This window comes from Littorina saxatilis, linkage group LG9 (assembly GCF_037325665.1).
Source record: "Littorina saxatilis isolate snail1 linkage group LG9, US_GU_Lsax_2.0, whole genome shotgun sequence".
In the NCBI taxonomy this organism is placed as follows: domain Eukaryota; kingdom Metazoa; phylum Mollusca; class Gastropoda; order Littorinimorpha; family Littorinidae; genus Littorina; species Littorina saxatilis.
In genome coordinates this window covers 53,568,528-53,590,034 of record NC_090253.1, presented here as the reverse complement: position 1 = coordinate 53,590,034, position 21,507 = coordinate 53,568,528, and the positions used below count along the sequence as shown (strand labels likewise).

General features: G+C 41.2%; 2 protein-coding genes across 3 annotated transcripts in view; both read right to left on the bottom strand.

Moving 5' to 3' along the window:
* Positions 1-21,507, bottom strand: part of LOC138976489 (transcription intermediary factor 1-beta-like) — a 433,321-nt gene that overhangs the window by 299,599 nt on the left and 112,215 nt on the right. The gene's annotated exons all lie outside the window — the stretch shown is intronic.
* The window catches only part of LOC138976450 (uncharacterized), a 35,066-nt gene continuing 24,719 nt past the window's right edge, over positions 11,161-21,507 (bottom strand). Inside the window, exon 2 of the mRNA XM_070349305.1 lies at positions 11,161-11,440. Within this exon, the coding sequence (XP_070205406.1) occupies positions 11,321-11,440 (120 nt within the window). The 3' untranslated portion in view covers positions 11,161-11,320. The remainder of the gene's footprint in view (positions 11,441-21,507) is intronic.

Here is a 21,507-nt window from a genome sequence, read left to right as displayed (position 1 = left end):
AAAATTTCAACCAATTTGGTTGAAAAATGAGGGCGTGACAGTGCCGCCTCAACTTTCACGAAAAGCCGGATATGACGTCATCAAAGACATTTATCAAAAAAATGAAAATTTTTTTCATGGATTTCATACCCAGGAACTCTCATGTCAAATTTCATAAAGATCGGTCCAGTAGTTTAGTCTGAATCGCTCTACACACACACACACACACACACGCACACACGCACACACGCACATACACCACGACCCTCGTTTCGATTCCCCCCTCTACGTTAAAACATTTAGTCAAAACTTGACTAAATGTAAAAATGATCTTCTCCTGAATTAATTAAAATATAAATGTCATGTTTACCCTAAACATGTGCTCAGAATGAAAGATAACAACCTGGAGTCCAGGGTCCCGTTGGGGGTCTGGGGGGCAAAGCCCTCCTGAAGCTGAAGAATTTTAGCTATTTTATAAACAATTTGTGGCTTATCCTTGATTTTAACCATGATCAACTGGTGTCAGCAGCCACTCATTATTTCTTTTAACGTTAGTATTAAACAAGAAATTCCTACGAGGTAGGAACAACACCCCCGTCAAAGGGAAATAACCTTCTCAGTTGGTGGCAGTGACTGAGTGAGAATGGTTATTTCCCTTTGACCATTAATACAGAATACAGAATACAGTATTTATTGAGCCAAGTGACATTAAAAAAACATTTAAAGCACAAGGAATTTAGCGTAGTGTTGGTAAAATCACGCACACACACACACCCACACACACACTGACACACACACACACGCCCACACATTCACTGACATACACACCAACACACACACGCCCACACTACAGCAGTCACGATCACACCATCACACGCAGGGCAGACATGAGGTAAAACAAATGACAATCATCTATTAAAAGAAAAAGTACAAAGAGTGGTCTAAGATGCTGGTGGAAGGGTCTACACAGAATACAATTTTATAATCTAATGCATAGTTAGAACTAGCCCGTCCCCTCCACCCACCCACTCATGAATGACTAAAATAATGCAGCTAAAAATATAGAAAAAAATAAAAATCACACATCAAAGTCCCACTCAACCCCCCCCCTCCCCACCACCACCACCACCACCACCACCTAACACTGAGTCACAGGATGTGGTGAGCTCACCTCCAGCAGGATCACCGACTGCGAAGTTGCCCAACTGAGGGATGGGATGCGTTAAGGGAGGAAACAGCTTGGGGGAAGAAAGAGGTCTGGAGACGTCGAGTGCGTGCCCCCAGGGATCGGAATCGACGACCTGAGGGCAGGCGCTCGAAGAGGGGATGGCCAGGGTGGGACTCGTCAGCCACAATGTTCCTCTATAAGTGCTTGTATAATTTTAATCCACCAATAACTCCCTAACCGTGTGTTTGACTGGTCCCATTTTTTGTAAGGACCGTCTCAGGAATGTATAGAAGCTGTTCACCAAGTTTGGTGACGATCGGTCCGTTCATTCTTGAGATCTATAGGTCCAATTCATTCTTCTTACTCGGCGTGACGTTATCAAATGGATCGGCTAGCTTTAGCCCTAAGGGGCACAACTCCGCTCATACTCTCTTCGCGCCGCCATATTGGATGCCGTCTTTGTTAGTTTTCTTCATTGCACTCTTGTTCTTTTTGCGTATTTCACTGTGTATGCAGACAGGGAAAGGCGCGAGCGCCGTAACCAACAGCGAAAACGGCCACACGACCACTCAGCGAACCGAAACAGAATCCCCAAGCTGCCTAAACGACAATAGTCAATCTATTGTCCCGAACCTACAACCCGGTCTGCCCTCGGGCGGACCACCCTCATCTTCCAAAAAGGGATGAATATATTGTCTCGTTGCTAAACCAAACAAACAACTATTACACCCTCCCTCCAATGAACCTGTACGCATAGTACACATACGGGGAATATAACCCGTTAATATACGACCACAGTACATTTAGTACAATACATCCTAGTACACACCATGGAGGAAAAATCCCACCATAAATCATACATAAATGATTATCTTTATTGTTTTTCTTCTTGTGAATAAACACAAGAAAGAAATGGGCTGAACAAACAAATACACGAATCACTGAGCCTTATATAAGCCTCAGTCACTGTGAGGACATTTGGGTAATAAACCACCAGTACGTGCAAGTACATCCTAAAAAGGGAAATGAATAATAGTCATCTATAAATGATTATTCTCAATTGAGAATCAAAATAATGAGGATATGGGTTTGAATAGTTGTCCCCTGACGAGGCTACCTTTCAGTTTCCCCAGAACACCTCTCTAAAACCACAAAGAAGCTATCCTAGCAATTTGAAACTGTAAATATTGCCGAAAAGTACTACAATTGGGAGAGGTACTTAGGGATCTCTGGGCTGCCTACTGCATTTGCCGGGTTTGGCAGACCCTTGATTTTTACCCCCTATGCCACACAACGTGTCATTTTCACTTTTGTCGAGTCGCCACCCAACGCTTTAGCACTGTCAGAGATCGTGCAAGGCATCCAACATGGCGGCGGATGACCAATTCCAGAGAGTTACCACCCGTGATTCTCATACCGCGCGCGCCGAGTAGAAATGCTGTTGATAACTTGAGTTTCTGCAATGGGCCTATATGCGAACACAAACACACACCCAAACAAACAAACACATCGAGCGAAACCTATACACACCCCTATACCGGGGGTGTAATAATGGCAATTTATCTTCACTGATATCTGCTGCCGACATCATATAGTATGGTTAGAAGGAAGACATGTCGCATACTGTGACAATTAACTCTTCCCCCAGCTTTACAGACAGAAACACAAAATAAAATTCACAGACACATTGTTCTCTTTTTTTTTTTTGGGGGGGGGGGGGGGGGGGGGGGGCTGGTCCGGAACCCCTGCAACACCCCCCACCCCTGGATTATATGTTGCTTACTGCAAATGAAACAATCAGCTTTGCTGATTTAACTACATCAGTTCTCTGCATTTTTTTTCAAACCTTTAACTTTAATTTCTTGAAAGTAAAACTCTTCCAATCTTGTGGTAATCTTGACAAGCCTTGGTAAACATGACTGGTAAAACATCAATAACAAGAAATTCCTCCGAGGTAGGAAAAACACCCCTGTCAAAGGAAAATAACCTTCTCAGTTGGTGGCAGTGACTGAGTGAGAATGGTTATTTCCCTTTGACCATTAAGATGTCCCTCTATAAGTCCTTGTATAATTTTAATCCACCAATAACTCCCTAACCGTGTGTTTGACTGGTCCCAATTTTTGTAAGGACCGTCTCAGGAATGTATAGAACCTGTTCACCAAGTTTGGTGACGATCGGTCCGTTCATTCTTGAGATCTATATGCGAACACAAACACACAAACAAACAAACAAACAAACAAACACATCGACCGAAACCTATACACACCCCTATACCGGGGGTGTAAAAAACCGTGTAGGGTGAGCCATTTTGCTTGGAAACCACGATTTGGAGGACGTGTTTGATTCTCTGGCTCAGCAGATTTCGATTCGCGGTGACTATCGTCTGCTATGTTGTCTGCTTCGATCGACTCGACAACACTACTACCACTCACACTGACACTGTCCACATTCGCTGTGTTCCTGTCATTTTGTCCGGAATCACGTACCTTGGCGAAGGGTAGCAAACCTTGGCCAATTAGTTTTTTTTCTTTTTTGGTTGCGACATGATGCTCAAATCCAAATCGAAAGCACTGACTGACTGATAAACTATCGCAAACCGGCGAACGCAATCGCTGAGATTGTGGTCACTCTGGCTTCTATATTTTTTGGCAATGGCTTCCGTTCAAAACATTGATGTTTCGTTTTTATATTTAGTCAAGTTTTGACTAAATATTTTAACGTAGAGGGGGGAATCGAGACGAGGGTCGTGGTGTATGTGTGTGTGTGTGTGTGTGTGTGTGTGTGTGTGTGTGTGTGTGTGTGTGTGTCTGTCTGTGTGTGTGTGTAGAGCGATTCAGACCAAACTACTGGACCGATCTTTATGAAATTTTACATGAGAGTTCCTGGGATTGATATCCCCGAACGTTTTTTTCATTTTTTTGATAAATGTCTTTGATGACGTCATATCCGGCTTTTCGTGAAAGTTGAGGCGGCACTGTCACGCCCTCATTTTTTAACCAAATTGGTTGAAATTTTGGTCAAGTAATCTTCGACAAAGCCCGGACTTCGGTATTGCATTTCAGCTTGGTGGCTTAAAAATCAATTAATGACTTTGGTCATTAAAAATCTGAAAATTGTAAAAAAAAATAAAAATTTATAAAACGATCCAAATTTACGTTTATCTTATTCTCCATTATTTGCTGATTCCAAAAACATATAAATATGTTATATTCGGATTAAAAACAAGCTCTGAAAATTAAATATATAAAAATTATTATCAAAATTAAATTGTCCAAATCAATTTAAAAACATTTTCATCTTATTCCTTGTCGGTTCCTGATTCCAAAAACATATAGATATGATATGTTTGGATTAAAAACACGCTCAGAAAGTTAAAACGAAGAGAGGTACAGAAAAGCGTGCTATCCTTCTTAGCGCAACTACTACCCCGCTCTTCTTGTCAATTTCACTGCCTTTGCCATGAGCGGTGGACTGACGATGCTACGAGTATACGGTCTTGCTGAAAAATGGCATTGCGTTCAGTTTCATTCTGTGAGTTCGACAGCTACTTGACTAAATATTGTATTTTCGCCTTACGCGACTTGTTGGTATTCGCGAAGGAAATAAACGTCAGTCAGTTGACTAAGTACATCGGCAGCAGTTTTAGCAATCAAAGCCTGACCAATACAAAAAACTGGACAAACTTTGGCTGACCAATACAATAAACTGGACAAACTTTGGCCGATTAGGCGAATACTCTTCGGACATTTGGCCGATAGGGACATGAAAGTTTCGGCCAAAGTAAACAAATATCGTCGATTGGCCGAAGGGCCGACCCAAACGACACCCCTGGTTAACCACAATCAATTGACACGCACACAGTACACACGAGCTAGAGCACACACACACGCACACACACACACGCACACAGTACACACGCACGCACACGCACCCGCACATACACGCACATACACACACACACACCCACCCACACACACACACACACACACACACACACATACACACACACACACACACACACACATACGTGCATATGGTCACAAACGAGGACTTGCTAACACACACACACACTCACACACACAGTTGCTCGTAGTCGAGACAATGGTATTTGGAACAAAACTAATCTTTCAGCTTTCACCTTCAGGGTGTGGCCACTAGGGTCTCCTCGCATAGACACAATGTAGCTACCAGTCGTGGGGATGGTCCACGTACACGTTACATAGTTGTAGCCGAGAGAACCTTAGGTGGTGGCTAGGGGTCTTTTGTTGAAGCTGAGCTTTCCATTCCAGGGGTAATTGCCAACACGGTCCGTCCAGGCGGTATAGGCTAGGTGCGCGGTATTTTTTATGTACTTTCGCTGGTTGCCTTCTTGGTATGCGAAGGAGAAGGAGGTGCCGCCTTGCAGGTAGCTCCCGGACTTGTAAGTTACTATGAGCTGTGAAGTGCATGATTATCATAGGAATGGGTGAGTGAGCTCAGAAAATTAATGAATGAATGCTGATGGCCTACGTATGCTCAATTGTTGATGGTTAAGCTGCTCGCTTACAAGCACAGTTCGGCTCACTAACTAAGATCTGGTCAAGTGGTAACATGAGGTAAAAACACCCCCCTCCCCCCCCCTCCCCCCCGCACAATTCAACCCCCCCTGTCCCTTCCCCGCTCCATCCCCTCTCGCTCCCCCTCCCCTTGAGTCACATGCCCACATCAGGTGGCTTTTGCGATATTCATTTATTAAAAAGCAACAAAAACCAGAACAAGCCTCAGTGTGCACAGATATCAACGAGGTTTTTTTTTTTTTTTTTTTTTGGGGGGGGGGGGGGGGTATGTGACCAAGTGGAGGGATGACGTCATCCCATGTAAAAACCTAGCCAGACTAGGGCGGGGAGATCAGTAGCAGCACTGGCATAGAAACCAGTTGTTGATATCGACATAGGTGCGATCCCCACGGTCGGCGAGGGATTTGATTCAAGATTCCACTTCACGCAGACTCTCCATTTAGAAACAATTTTATCTTAGGCCAAAAAAAAAAATTGTCTGTTTCTGGTAACATGGCTAAAAAAAATAGGGTCGGTAGGTAGGGATTTTTTATTTTTTATTTTTATTTTTTTTTTACCCCAAATGTAGACCAATAAAACTAACTTTAAAAATCGCGCAAAGAGACTGGATTCACTATACATAGAGACAAGACACTCAACACATTTACAAATCGTCAGCGGACTTTCGTTTTCACACGTTTTTGTTGTTCATTTTCTCACCCTGTCCTTTACCACCAAAAAAAAAAAAAAAAAAAAAAATTTGAGAGTTTGGAGAAAAAAAAGTTTAGGGTCGGCGCCGAAATTTAGGGTCGGTCGGGTGACCAGAAACAGACAATTTTTTTTGTGCCTTATTCCTTGTCGGTTCCTGATTAAAAAAAACCACACCATATAGATATGTAATGTTTGGATTAAAAACAAGCTGAGGTAGTTAACAAGAATAGAGATACAGAAAAGCGTGCTATCCTGCTCAGCGCAACCGGTACGGCGCTGTACTTGCTTGTCAGTTTCACTGCATTTTCCACAAGCGGGGGACTGACGATGCTATACGGTCTTGGTGAACAAATGCAGTGTATTCAGTTTCCTTCTGTGAGTTCGACAGGTTGACTAAATGTAGTAATTTCGCCTCAAGCGACTTGTTGATTTATCCCAAAGGTTTTGAGTCGTGTATTGAAAATCGAATATGGTGCGTGAGTGCCAATTGAACAGCTTTCCAACAATCCCAGATTCTATTTTTAGTACGGGATATCCCCAAGGAAAGGTCAAATGGAATATGTATCACCCCGTTTCGACTGATAGTAATGATGGTAGAGTACTTCTAGTATGATTTATTACCAATTCAGTGCCCCATTTGGCTTTCTGACCAATCAGGACGGATTCTAGATGACCCTCTAATGATCTCTAATTGAAATGTTATAACGTTCAGGCAGGGACTCGTTTAGTTTATCACGCTAAACATAAACAAGACAATGTAAAAATGTAAATCAACAATATCAGCGTGATTTATTCTAAAGAATAACACTTCAAATGCTGTCAGATAATACTCAGTTTATCTAAACATTACTGAAAAGCGAGTTTTGTTGGTGGGTGCTTTTCGGAACAGCAAGGCACCGCCCACCCTCTGGGTGTGCAATGCCGACCCGCTCACTTGAAATCCAAATTATCAAAGTTCGGAAAAATCAAGTGAAACTGCGTCACTCACTTTACGTCAAATGTATCTTTACGTCATTTCCTGTCCGTCTGGAGTCCGTTCTAAATCTGTCACTTTCTGTTCAACAAAAAAAAGCGAAGCAAGCGAAACGCATGTTCAACATGGTTTATCTTGTGAGATTGTTGTGTGTCAAACGCATTTGACCTGTGAATATTCAATCATCACGTCAGTTGTGTTACTCTGATTGGCTGACCTAGGTCACGAGAATTATTTGACTGACAGGCATAATCAGGTAGTAGCGCTCAAGTTCCCATTGCGGCTGTTCTGCCTTATTCGCGGGGTCGCTTCGAAATTTCTTTTGGTCGAATTAAACGGTAAAAAACCCAGTTATTTCTAATATGATGACTGTTAGCAAATGCTAACATACATGTTTCACAAACGATATCAGCATTCGCCTAAACGGCTCATGCTTGATATCCTTTTTCTCGACATGTCTGTTATCATTTGCTAACAGTCAGCATATTAGAAATAACTCATAATAATAATACTAATAATGACAGCTTATATAGCGCGAACCTAATTAAAATATGCTCTCCGCGCAATACATTTCAGCTATGAATAAAACCATACTATTTAAACACCAAATATAACACATTCTAACAAAATAACGTAACAATAAACTTACAGCAACACATTATCATATCCACTTATTCTCTTTCCAGCCTCCTCTTTCCTGGCGATAGGCTCATTTCACGACGCACTGACTTCCCTTGGCCACCTTATTCCCCTGATCGCAACCCATACGACTACTTTCTGTGGGAGTACCCAGGACAGAATATACGGCAACAATTCCTAGACCCTCACAGCTCTGTAGGACGACATTAGAAGGCAAATCAGGCGCATAAAAGCTGACAGCTGACATGATTGGACGAGTCATGGACAATTTCAACGTTCGTGTTGCAGCAGTTCTTGTACGAAGAGGACCTTGGGTAGAGCAGATTACCAACTACTAAGGACAAACCAATTTTAAACAAATTTGCAGGACATCATTTGCCATGATTCTACTATTGTTTTGCGGAGACATTTTCTAAATCTCTCTTCGCAGTCAAAAATGAGACCAACAAGAAAATAGGGCACTTTTAGTGGACCACCCAGTATATAGAAAATGTGAAAGAAACAATTGAAAGTCAGAAGAGACTTTCTTCTAAGATTTGTTAAAATCTCTTAGCAGAGCAAAATAGAGAGGAATTAAACATTGTGTCCCTTCACAGACAGCCCTATTGGGGAAATCAGACCCTCCTCGGATATATATAAATATATAAAACATCAGAAATTGTGAAAGAAACAATTGAAAGTCAGCAGAGACTTTCTTCCGAGATTTGTAAAAATCTCTTAGCAGAGAAAGAGAGAGAGAAAAAGTATCCCTTCACAGACAGCCTATTGGGAGCATCAGACCCTCCTCAAGGGAGACAGAGATTTACAGAGCAAAGTCCCTTTGTGGGGGACATATCGCAAGGTAATCTAGTCCTGAGGAGAACCATTGTATTTGTACCTAGACCAGACACGTGTTTCGACACAATTGTGTCTCATCAGTGGTCAGGTGGTACTGATGGCGAGAGTTGTCAACCCATGGTATCCAACTAAGAAGCAAACCATTCTCTGAATGGTAGCTTCTGTTGGCATGGGAGACTACCCTCATCTGACAACATCAAGAGGATATCTGTGAAGGGAAACACTTTGATTTAAGGCCAAAGTGTAGAATTGATATTTATTAAGAAAGAATTTAGAAATTTAGACAAGTTTTAACCAAGAAATTAGGTTAAAACAAGGGAAATTTGAAAAAGCCTAAAGGGAGGTAACTCTGTACCAGCCTGCAGATCCAGAAATGGATACGCGAACAAGTTAGATCTAATTTTGAAAAGGTTAAACAGGAAAAGCGGTCAACTTTTCACTGCTGTTCAACACAGGACTAGGTAAAGAAGAAGTTTTCTGCTTTATTCAATTGGAATATATATGTATAGGTTACAACACGAGTGGTTTTTTATATGGCTTGTATTTCAGTCAAGACCCAGCGGATGAATATCATCGGGAGACACGAGCCTCTGGCGAGTGGCTCTCGATTGATATTCCCGCTGGGTCTTGACTGAAATACAAGCCATATAAAAAACCACGAGTGTTGTAATCTGTATATCCCATTCTACCATCAAACACAAAGTGTAGACTACTAGCGGCACTGTTGCGATCTGTGGACTGTAAAACAGTGGTGCCAGCGAGACTTAGCCCTTTTGCAACCTTAAACTAAGTGACCGTCGCTGAAAAAATAAAACGAATGAGTGCATCGATAAGTACGCGGTAACACTACTTTCAGACCATTTAAAAGCTTTAAGTAAAGGTTCATAAGTTGCAAGAAAGTAATGAAGTCGTATAGAAATTAATTTAGTTGAAGCGCACAATTCTTTTGTTTTGCGTTTCAGGTCGGCAGAACGGGCGAAACGGGTTTGGGACCCATTTGGCTTACTCGATTCAGAATCGATTCCACGTTGTTTTTCTCGAACGTGTTATTATACAATTAGGCTTATTGACAGAGAAGCACATTTTAGGGAACAAATATGTAGGTTTAGATTTAACCATTTGCTCCCTATTTGAAATGTATCTACGTGATAAACTGTTTTGCGAGTGTGTTTGCATGAATGAACCTAAACTGGTATGGGTGTGAGGAAAACGGGACCGACTTGGTGAAGTCGCGAATTGCTGACACGTCTGTCACCGCCGATTGATTGCATTTTGAAGGAATATGACTGGATTACGGAAACATACACACATGTTAAGTTCTTGGATACCTTCATCGCCAATGTGGACTTACTGCAGAGCCAGGCAAAAGAGCAGACTTGCTCGCAAAACACGTGAAACAGCCGATGTTTGATAGCGAAGCCAAACCGTGCCAGGTAAGGACGCTTCTCGGTCTCGCTACGCATGTCACCAGTGACAGTGTTGTTGCTTTGAGTTTGACTAACAAACTCGAAACTGTCATTTAAAACATGAGCCAAATGTGTATTGATTGTGTGATTAGTCTATGTGACAGGGCTTCTATTATCTGTGCTCCCTAGCTTCTGTCAGTTCCCACACCGACACTGCCAGAGAAACTGAAGACGCACACCAAACACATTACTGACATACTCTCAAAAGTCGTCTGCTAACGATGCAAGGGAGGGTACTCGTGTTTTTGTTTTGGTTCGCTAGCATCTGGGTATCTTGTAAGTTGAATGTTCGTTTTTTTCGATCTGCATTGCTTTCATAATGAAGGAAACGTTTGTTTATTGCATCCCATACATCAGATCAGTTCTGAGATTCATTTTTGCGTGCAACTGATATGGTTTTGTGAGCCGTGCAATACGATTTTGGAACTTCATACAAATGTGTCACATTGTTCGGCGCGAGGTCAAAGGTCGGGAGGAAAGTAGTTCTTTGCCCAAATCGGAATCTGCACTATCATATATTTTTTGGAGTCCATTATGTATTTATTGAGCTATAAAAATACAACATATATACCCATACTGAAGTAACAGAGACAAAGAAGGAAGGTCATATACTAGATCTGAGGCGGAGAGCTGAATTGTTTCCTTTAGCTTTAAGATAGCAATACGTGAATGAATGAATGAAAAACAAGGAATGGGATCGGGAGGAAAGGATTCCTATCTGAAAATATTTAATCACTAAAAACTATGTAAGTGAATAAATAACGAAATAAATAAGCGACACTCAAAGCTGCTCCCCCCCCCCCCCCCCCCCGTCCTAACCCTTCTTTCCAACCAGCACACCCGTTTAAACTTACCTTTGTCTCATATTGCAAGTAGAATGCTCCAGATGCGGAGAGGGCTTTGTCACTGTCACAGAAGACGTTGAAGAGTCCGGGTCCAACGTCCAGACTGACAGCACCGTCGCCACAGTCGGGTCTTGCAGCCACCCAGTAAATCCCACTCACGGCGGTTGTCATATAATTTTCATCGGGATAATTGCGAATCCAGGCCAGTCTGGCGTGAAACGGTGGTCGAACCATACGACGTGGGGCGGGCCATTGGATTTCCCGCTTCCGCGTAGCGTTACGTATCTCTGTAACAGCACGTGGGGGAAGCGGACACTTTAAGTCGTTAATTGATCAAGTTTAACAAAGAAAATTTACTCTATTTTTTGGAACTTTTAAAATCCTAAAATCCTAAAATACAAGCTCAGTGTCCTAAATGAACTCGCTTCGTGAACAGTCCAGTAAGTAGTTATGTCCCTTGAAAATCAATGCAAGGTCAACGGAAGGAATCGACTTAAAACACAAAACTATCGCGCTTTTTGTTCCTCGTGTGTAGGCGCTGTAACTTAGAATATAAAGCATACATTGTTCAGGGTACAGTACTTCGTTTCAACAGCGGCGTTTGAGGGTCTTCAGAAAGATTTGTAAGAAGTTTTGTTTCTTCGACACGCTGTCATACGCACAGACTTACAATATCAGTCGTAGCGTTAGGAGCTCCACTCACATACATTGTGTAACTTCAGCAGGACTGACGACGCACTGCAGATTATCCCAGCCCGCTACAGGTTGCATGAAAGGAAAACAGGCCAAGTACTCGTCATAATCCCTATCGCGGCATAAATAATAGGCCGTGCGTCGTCTGTGCCGCTGAAACTGCGCTGAACAATTCCCACGCGTCAAGACCAGCATGTTTGAGGTTACACTGTTTGTAGGCTCTGTACATATGCGTAAAGCCGCTAAGTATTCGTCAAGACCTATGCTCCCACATATTTTTTTTACACGTCTTGCTCTTTATCCTACATACGTGAGAGAGACACACGTTAGATAATAATCGTTCAAATCACACGTGTGTATATCATTAAATGAGGTCATGTCAAGCAAGTCTGGCAGGGACCTGTTTTTGGCTCACGTAAGTGTAGCCTATGCGATGCTAACTTTTGTCTGTCTGTGCGTGCGTGCGTGCGTGCGTGCGTATGTATGTATGTCTGTGGTAGAAACTTTAACATTTGAAGACGTCACATTATGACGTAACATTCGAAGACGTCACATTATGACGTAAGAGGGTTAGACGTCACGCGAAGGAATTATTTTGAGCGGGCCGAGACTAGTTTTTTCTTCGAAATCGGTCATTCAGATCTAGATTTAGTGTCTCGCTTTCTTGCACAGTGTCACCTATGCTTACTGTGGGTGTGTGTGTATGTGTGACCATAGATGTGTATTGACACGGAGTGATTGAGTTTGTGTTACTGTTTGTTGATTTCTTACGTGAGCCTTGAAGGCTTCGCCTCTTGCTCCACTGCTTATGATGCCAAAGTCACCGAGACAAACGTCATTATAGAAAAAAAATTGCGCTCGCTAATTACCCTCGATGAATATTAAAAACTAACACGTCACGCCACACTTTCAGAGTGACGTTTCTTTGCTTTGACGTAATAGATTTGACGAGGCTTTAGAAGAGATCGAGGTTCCAAAACAAGCGTCTTCAATTTAGCTGCCTCGACTGCAGGACATTTTCAGTAAAATACACGTAAGTACAGTATGTAGGATAAACAGAATACTACATGGCTTGCTGTTTCGTACCAGATTTACACTCGTTGTTTTTTTCAAATAGTGAACAGCTCGCTTTCGCTCGCAGTTCAATATTAAAAAAAAAAACTCGTGTAAATCTGGTGCGACACAGCAAGCCATGTAGTATTCTCTATGTATCCACTTACACCAGACAATAGCAGCAGAAAGTTACCGACATGGCATTCTTTATTCCTGTGTCTCTCTTCTCTCCCCTCTCCGCCGACCCGACTGAAGCCGGGTGGCGACATTTGTTTTCACACGTCAGTTACGGGCTTTCAATCCCGAAGGCTATTTCCGAGTAGCTACGAACGTAAACGGAATTTCCGATGTGTACGGATGCTTATCGATTAGAGTTGTCGTTCGTGTCTCGCTAACCCAGTACACGGTATCGCTGGAATGAGTGCAATTCGAGCGACGAACTTTGCCGAATGCAATCTAGAGATGATCGTCACTGCTGCAGGGTCAATGTGTGAATTGATACGATAGAGCGAAACGAATTGCACTCAGCACTCGCTCAATCCATGCTGAGGCTTACAAACTCCCAGCCTGCAGAACTATCCAGTAAAACGGTGCTGTTGTTTTACTGCAGACAACCTGTTTACACTTTTTAGATCTCTTGTACACCAGAGTTCCCATTTAATTGCCAGAAACACATTCACAGATACTTCAATGTTGTTACTGGACTCCGAGTGCCTTTTTAGTTTCTACAAAATAATAGCACTGTTGATCTAACGTGATCAAGTTCAGTTAGATCTAAGTTGTAACCCTGATAGCATGATAACGTTAATTCAACGTTAATTTAACGTTTGCATGGTTAGATTTTGGTTTACGGTTAGCATCAGAAAAACGGTTATAAAGCAAACGTTAAATTAACGTTAGCAAGCAAACCGTTTTCATGGCAAACTTTTTTTAAACGTTAATTTAACGTTTGCCTGAAAACCAATGTAAAACGGTTTGCATTGAAACGTTAAAATAACGTTAAATAAACGTTGGCAGATAACCGTTCAATATCAAACCATTTTGAAACGTTAATTTAACGTTTGCCTGAAAACCAATATAAAACGGTTTGCATTGAAACGTTAAAATAACGTTAAATAAACGTTGGCACATAACCGTTCATTCTCAAACCATATTTAAACGTTAATTTAACATTTGCCCGAAAACAATTAAAAAACGGTTTGCACTGAAACGTTAAAAAACGTAAAATAAACGTTGACAGAAAACCGTTCAAAATCAAACCAATTTCAAACGTTAATTTAACGTTTGCCCGTAAAAAAACAAAAAAACCGGTTTGCACTGAAAAGTTAAAAAAACGTTAAATAAACGTTGACACATAACCGTTCAAAATCAAAGCAAAAGCAAACAACAACAACAAAAAAATGTTGTTATTGTTGTGGTGGTAACATTGACATTAACAAGCAAAAAAAAAAAAAAAAAAAAAAAAAAAGAATTGAAAAAAAAAATTGAAAAAAATGACATATTATATCAAAAACAAACCTTTCAAAAATTTTTATTTGTTACAAAAAAAAAAAATTACCATAATGTAACGTTAAATTAATGTTAGTTTTATGTTTTATGGCTAACGTTTATTTAATGTTTTATGGCTAACCTTAAATTAACGCTCATCAAGATAAAAGTTAAATTAACGTTACTTTAACGTTTACCGCTAATGTCAATTTGACCAAAATAAAATTATAATACAACGGCTGTTTCAACGTATTTTTCACGTTGAGTGCAAACATTAACAAGTCGCGTAAGGCGAAAATACAATATTTAGTCAAGTAGCTGTCGAACTCACAGAATGAAACTGAACGCAATGCAACGCAGCAAAGACCGTATACTCGTAGTCCACCGCTCACGGCATAGGCAGTGAAATTGACAAGAAGAGCGGGGTAGTAGTTGCGCTAAGAAGGATAGCACGCTTTTCTGTACCTCTCTTTGTTTTAACTTTCTGAGCGTGTTTTTAATCCAAACATATCATATCTATATGTTTTTGGAATCAGGAACCGACAAGGAATAAGATGAAAGTGTTTTTAAATTGATTTGGACAATTTAATTTTGATAATAATTTTTATATATTTAATTTTCAGAGCTTGTTTTTAATCCAAATATAACATATTTATATGTTTTTGGAATCAGCAAATGATGGAGAATAAGATAAACGTAAATTTGGATCGTTTTATAAATTTTTATTTTTTTTTACAATTTTCAGATTTTTAATGACCAAAGTCATTAATTAATTTTTAAGTCACCAAGCTGAAATGCAATACCGAACCCCGGGCTTCGTCGAAGATTACTTGACCAAAATTTCAACCAATTTGGTTGAAAAATGAGGGCGTGACAGTGCCGCCTCAACTTTCACGAAAAGCCGGATATGACGTCATCAAAGACATTTATCAAAAAAATGAAAAAAACGTTCGGGGATTTCATACCCAGGAACTCTCATGTCAAATTTCATAAAGATCGGTCCAGTAGTTTAGTCTGAATCGCTCTACACACACACACACACACACACACACACACGCACACACGCACATACACCACGACCCTCGTTTCGATTCCCCCTCGATGTTAAAATATTTAGTCAAAACTTGACTAAATATAAAAAGAACCCCCCAAAAAACATAATCAAACGAATCATAAGGAAAATAATTGTATTTTTTTTTTGTTGCTTTTTAAATGTTTTTTTTATTTGAAGATGCATTTCCCATAGTCTTTTCTGTCTGCTGTTGTTGTAGTGTTATATATGTAGCTAAAACCATGTTAAAAAAAGACAAGCAAACACCAACATGTAAACTCAAATCAAAGTTTGAAAAAGGTTTTTGGTGAGAACGGTTAACTTTGCAGCTAACCCTCTTTGATCTTGTTGTATTACTTAATCCGGAGAGCATGTATACCACACTTTTAGGTTCTGTACCTAGAAATTTACCAATTCTATTCCATCTTTTGGGTTTACAAAAAGTCTTTGCAGAAATAAACTCAGAGGCAAAAGAAACGCAAATGCTGCAGTGAAGATGGGTTACACATGAATTTTAATGTCGAATTAATTATTTCGGGTAATAACAAGGAAACGAATTGACCGATACAAAAACCATAGAGAAAAGTGTATTGGGATGAGAGCATGACGTGCCATGTTCCTCTGAACACTGTTTGAAGACTGTTGAAAGTCAATAGTGTGTTGCTCCTTCCTGGGCGTTGATGACTGTGGCGCACCTCCGGTACATGGAGAGGACGAGGTGATTAATTTGCTGCTGAGGGACCTGAGCCCACACCTGGGTCACGGCAGCACGCAGTTTTGCTGCTGTGCGGGGTCTCCGGGCAAGGGCATTAATCCTTCTTTGCATGATGTCCCAACAGTGTTTGATTGGGTTGAGATCCGGAGATCGAGCAGGATCAGGCAGAAGGTTCACGCTGTTGTGACGCAGGAAGTCCTGGGTAGCACGTGCAGTATGGGGACGGGCATTGTCTTGCTGGAACAGGCAGTTCCGATGCCTCTGGACAAATGGAACCACATATAGGGACGCAGGACTTGGTTGATGTAGCGGTCTGCATTGACACCATTCCTACGACCTTGGCCGACGACGACAGGTCCCACTCGCTGGTTGACACCAATGGCGCCCCATTTCACGACGCTGGCACCTCCCCATCGATCATGCTGCAGGATGTTATTGTTCGCAAACCGCTGTCCAGGTCTTCGCCAGATCCGGACACGCCCATCGCCAGGTTCCTGACAAAAGCGCTTCTCGTCCGAAAAAAGAACCCTCCGCCAGTCCCGATGGCGCCAGTGGGCATGCTGCTGGACCCAGGCCAGACGATCCAGGCGATGCTGAGCTGTCAAGACAGGACGTCGAGGAGGACGCCGATTTACCAGGTTCTGCCCACAAAGGCGTCGGCGTACAGTTCTGGCACTGACCGGTTGTCTATGCACCCCGAATGTGTTACGGGCTGTGTTGGCGGCAGTTTTGAATGCATCTCGCTGGTGTTGATGGACAAGATGGCGATCTTGTCGGGCTGTTGTTACCCGGGGTCTGCCACGTCCTGGTAAGTCGCAGGTACTGTTAATGGCATGAAAACGTTGCTGCAGGCGATAAACCGTGGTGACATTTACTCCAAATGCCCTAGCAACTTGCTGAACTGATTGTCCGGCATCAAGTCTCCCGATCGCCTGTTGGCGCTGATCTGGTGATAGTCTCGGCATCGCGCCTGTGTCGCAGAAATGAATGTTGTAACAGTTTTGTGAGTACGGTACAGCTTGCCTGAACACTCTGAACACGAAAAGCTGCTTTTCCACATTTTGCATGTTCTGAAAGTTGTCCCCATGATGGTTTAGGATCCCCGTGAACAAGACCTCGCGTGTGACCCATATAACGGCAAACACGGTTCTGACAAGATGAGACTGCTAAAACAACACGTGCAGAACATGCTAGTATCATGATTTTCTTTCTATTTCAAGTCTGTAAAGGTTTAATTAACGCATCTTTTATTTGCGTTTCTTTTGCCTTATATATATATATATATATATATATATGTTCTGCGCGAACTTAGAATCCGGTTTCATTCTAGAATGGACCGGGTCCAGGTTGGAATTCTAACCCTGCGCAAGTACAGGGGTGCCATTCTAGAATGAAACCCTTGTTGCTGGTCCATTCTAGAATCGGCCGTGCGCAAGGTTGGAATTTGGGTCCAAGTTGGAATAGTCATTTCAGTTAGACTATCACACAGCCAAAGCCACAAATGTGGATTTTCTGTTTGTTTTTGTTTTTTGTGTGTTTGGTTGGGTTTTTTTTCGGGTTTTTTACACTTTACTCAAAGACATCGTGAATTGGGATTGTGATGTTCTGAAAGTGATTACGATTTTGAGAGACACTCAGCACTGATCGCTACGAACGGAAATTTCCGGACTGACAGTGTTTTGCCGATCTCGCTTGTAACTTTTAATCTTATTCATATACATGAAGTTGGTCTTCTGAATTGTGAAGATATAATGTCAACTTTTTTTTAAACCTGTGACAACAGCTCTATAACTCACTCTGTCCTTCTGTTGGTCTGTCTGTCGGTTAGTCGGTCTGACCGTCTGTCTGTCTGTCTGTCAAAAAAATTGTCAAAAAACCGGACATTTCCGAGAGGGAGACAGCGCTGACATTGCAAGCGGCCGCAACCGGCTCTCATCACAAAAACAACTGCCCTGCAAACAATACCGCCCTGGTAGTCCCCCTTGCTATGGTCTGCCTTTGTTTATTGCGTACTCAGGAGTGTCAACTTTCTTGACATGACATGACATCGCAAGATCGCCAAAGGATTTTGTTCAGGGGTAGACAAATCAGCCCCATTTTATCAAAGGGAAGGTGCAGGTGGAGATAATTCAAGGGAAGACAACTCTGTCTTACCTACAAACATTACGGCCCCCTTTATTCAAGGGTTTCATTCTAGAATGGCACCCCTGTACTTGCGCAGGGTTAGAATTCCAACCTGGACCCGGTCCATTCTAGAATGAAACCGGATTCTAAGTTCGCGCAGAACATATATATTATACATCCAAAATGATGCCAGAAGAGACAAGGATTTAATATGAGGTTATTTGCAACACCACCAGCAGAGGAAGAAGTCGCTCACTTTGCAGCAGCAGCAGATAAAAAGAATTGTTGAAGTTGAAGCAGGGCTAACATAAAACAAAACAAGAGAAATAAATAAAACCATTAGAAACATGTTTTGACAATATGTTCTAAACATTTATTCAGACACAGAAGTTGTTGAATGTGTAGTATCTGCAGCAGACAAAGAAGTTGTTGAATTTACAGCAGACGATATACTTGTTAAATCTGCAGCAGCACACAAAGAAGTCATTCACTTTGCAGCAGCTCCAGACAATAAGAATTGTTGAATTTTAAGCAGGAGCAGACACAGAAGTTGTTAAGTTTGCAGCAGACAATATACTTGTTAAATCGGCAGCAGTAGCCATGGAAAAAGTTGTTGATACAAGTTTACAACCAGTGCAGACGATGACATGTCTGCAATAGGCGACTTTGAAGATCTGCTTCACATGCTATGACACCTGTAAAGACAAAGAATGCAACAATCTTAAAACATAAAGAATTCAGTGTTATTTGAGAACTTCAGTGTAAACACCAGACCGGGGAACCGTTGTTTTGCACTTGGAGTATTCTCAAACAAACTTGGCGTATTTTCAGAAAATCAAGTGAACTCCACACAACATTTGAACATTTCGCACGCGTCCGTTGAACCGTTAGTTAAGTTTACCAATACATTTTTTGTTTGTTTGTTTGCACCCATTTCAGCCGTGCGTCCTATATATGGGACGCTTACAATTTTTTGGTTTGTATACTAAAGTTTTGAAAGTTTTGGATTTTAAAATAGATTTCTAAGTCAAGGGAGAGTAGTGAAACTTGAAAATAAAAAAAAATGTGTAGCTTCCCTCTGTTTGTTTTTTACCAGTGCAGCCATTTTGTCGGTTCAGCTGCTGATTTTGTTCAACAATGACAACCTCACAAAGGTAAGCAAGCATATTTTTCAGTTTTAAACTTTTTGATGATATCTAAGAAGATAAAATGTTGATCTATACATAATCTATAAAACGGTGTCTCAGAATTTCCCCAAAGCTCATATTTTTGGTTTTGCATGTCTTTGAAGGTGCGTCCCATATATAGGACGCTAGGACTGAATGTGTAGGGGTTTTTGGTCAGTCACTTGAAAGCACAATGTTGTTGTTTTCTTTTAGAACCTTCAATGTGCACGAGGTTATCAGCATGCTGGAGCCATACCAGGGAGCCAGAGGAAGGCAGACTGAATATCCTGGGTTGGGAATGGGAGGATCAGTTGTGATCGACCTGATAGCAGAGATGCAGGAAGACCAGTCTTTTCACCTGACCTTTGACAACTTATTCACCTCTCTCAAGCTGGTCGACTGCCTGAGCGCAAAGCAGATCGCGTGCACCGGAACAATCCGTTGCAACCGAATTGAAGACTGCCCTGTGAAGTCAATCTACGAAATGAAGAAGACGAGGCGTGGTACGTATGATTACGCCACAGATGTCAACTCTGGATTGCTTGTCGTCCGATGGAATGACAACAACATTGTCAACGTTGTGTCCAAAAAAGTTGGCATTCAACCAGTCCAAACAGCACGCCGCTGGTCAAGATCAGAGAAAAAGAAAGTGGATGTGCCCCAGCCTTTCCTCATGATCATCCGACATTATAACCGAACATGGGAGGAGTGGACAGGATGGACCAGAACATCGAGAAGTACCGAGTTAGCATCCGCAGCAAGAAATGGTGGTGGCCTCTCTTCATGTACTGCCTTGACCTCTCTGTTCAGCAGGCGTGGCACCTACACAGGCAGACCGACACATCTTCAGAGAAAGGTCTTGATCTCTTGCAGTTTGTAAAGAAAAAAGGAAAATATTTGTACGTGCAAAAAACAAAGTTAAGCGTTTTAGAAATATTTTCTCTGAGCATGAAAAGAAGAATGCCTTTAAGGACTATAAAATAACAATAAAAAAAGAATGTAAGTTGTATCATAAAGAATTTGTGAAGAAACTAAGAAAAATGAAAACTTGCGATCCAAAGGCGTATTGGAATGAGCTAAATAAGAATAAGAATAATAACAAAAGTACTAAGTTTCCTTCTTGCTCATCATTTTTAGAACACTTTACAAAGTTACAGGAATGTGACGAAGATGATGTGGATGAAGAAAGAGATCTGTTTGGTGATAATAGTGTAAATAATGAAGTTCTGAATGCACCCATTAAAAAAGAGGAATTTATAAAATGTGTGAAAAAATTGAAAAACAACAAAGCGTGTGGTCAAGATAAAGTTATTAATGAGTATTTGAAAGCCTTTAACGATGGGATGATTGATATTGTTGTTAAGTTGTTTAATGTTGTGTTACAGTCTGGTAATGTCCCTACTCAGTGGTCCATTGGCGAAATTATCCCGCTGTATAAAAATAAGGGTTCCCAAACAGACCCAACTAATTATAGAGGAATAACAATACTTAGCTGCTTTGGTAAACTATTCACTGCGATTTTAAATACCAGATTATCGACTTTCTTGGAACTTAATGATAAGCTAGGTCAAGAACAGACAGGATTTCGTGCTGGTTTTTCAACATTAGATCATATCTTTACTTTGCATTGTGTTATAAATTTTTTTCTCCAAAAGAAAAAGCGTTTGTATTGTGCATTTGTCGACTATGAGAAAGCGTTCGATAAAGTTCGGCGAGCACTTTTATGGGAGAAATTAGTTAGCTCTGATGTTAATGGAAATTTTTTGAAAACTGTTAAAAATATGTATGATAAAGCAAAATCATGTATTAAAGTTAAAGGTGAATGTTCTGGTTATTTTCCTAGCATTTGTGGGGTCAGACAAGGAGAAAATTTGTCTCCCTTGTTTATTGCTTTGTTTTTAAATGACCTAAAGCCGTATTTAGGGGAAACTAGTGATGGATTGACTTCTCTCTCTAGAGAAGCTGTTTCTCTTGGTATGGATGATGCTGATGTGAATGTAATGTTTCAACTATTTGTATTATTGTACGCTGATGACACTGTGATTTGTGCTGAGTCTGAAACGA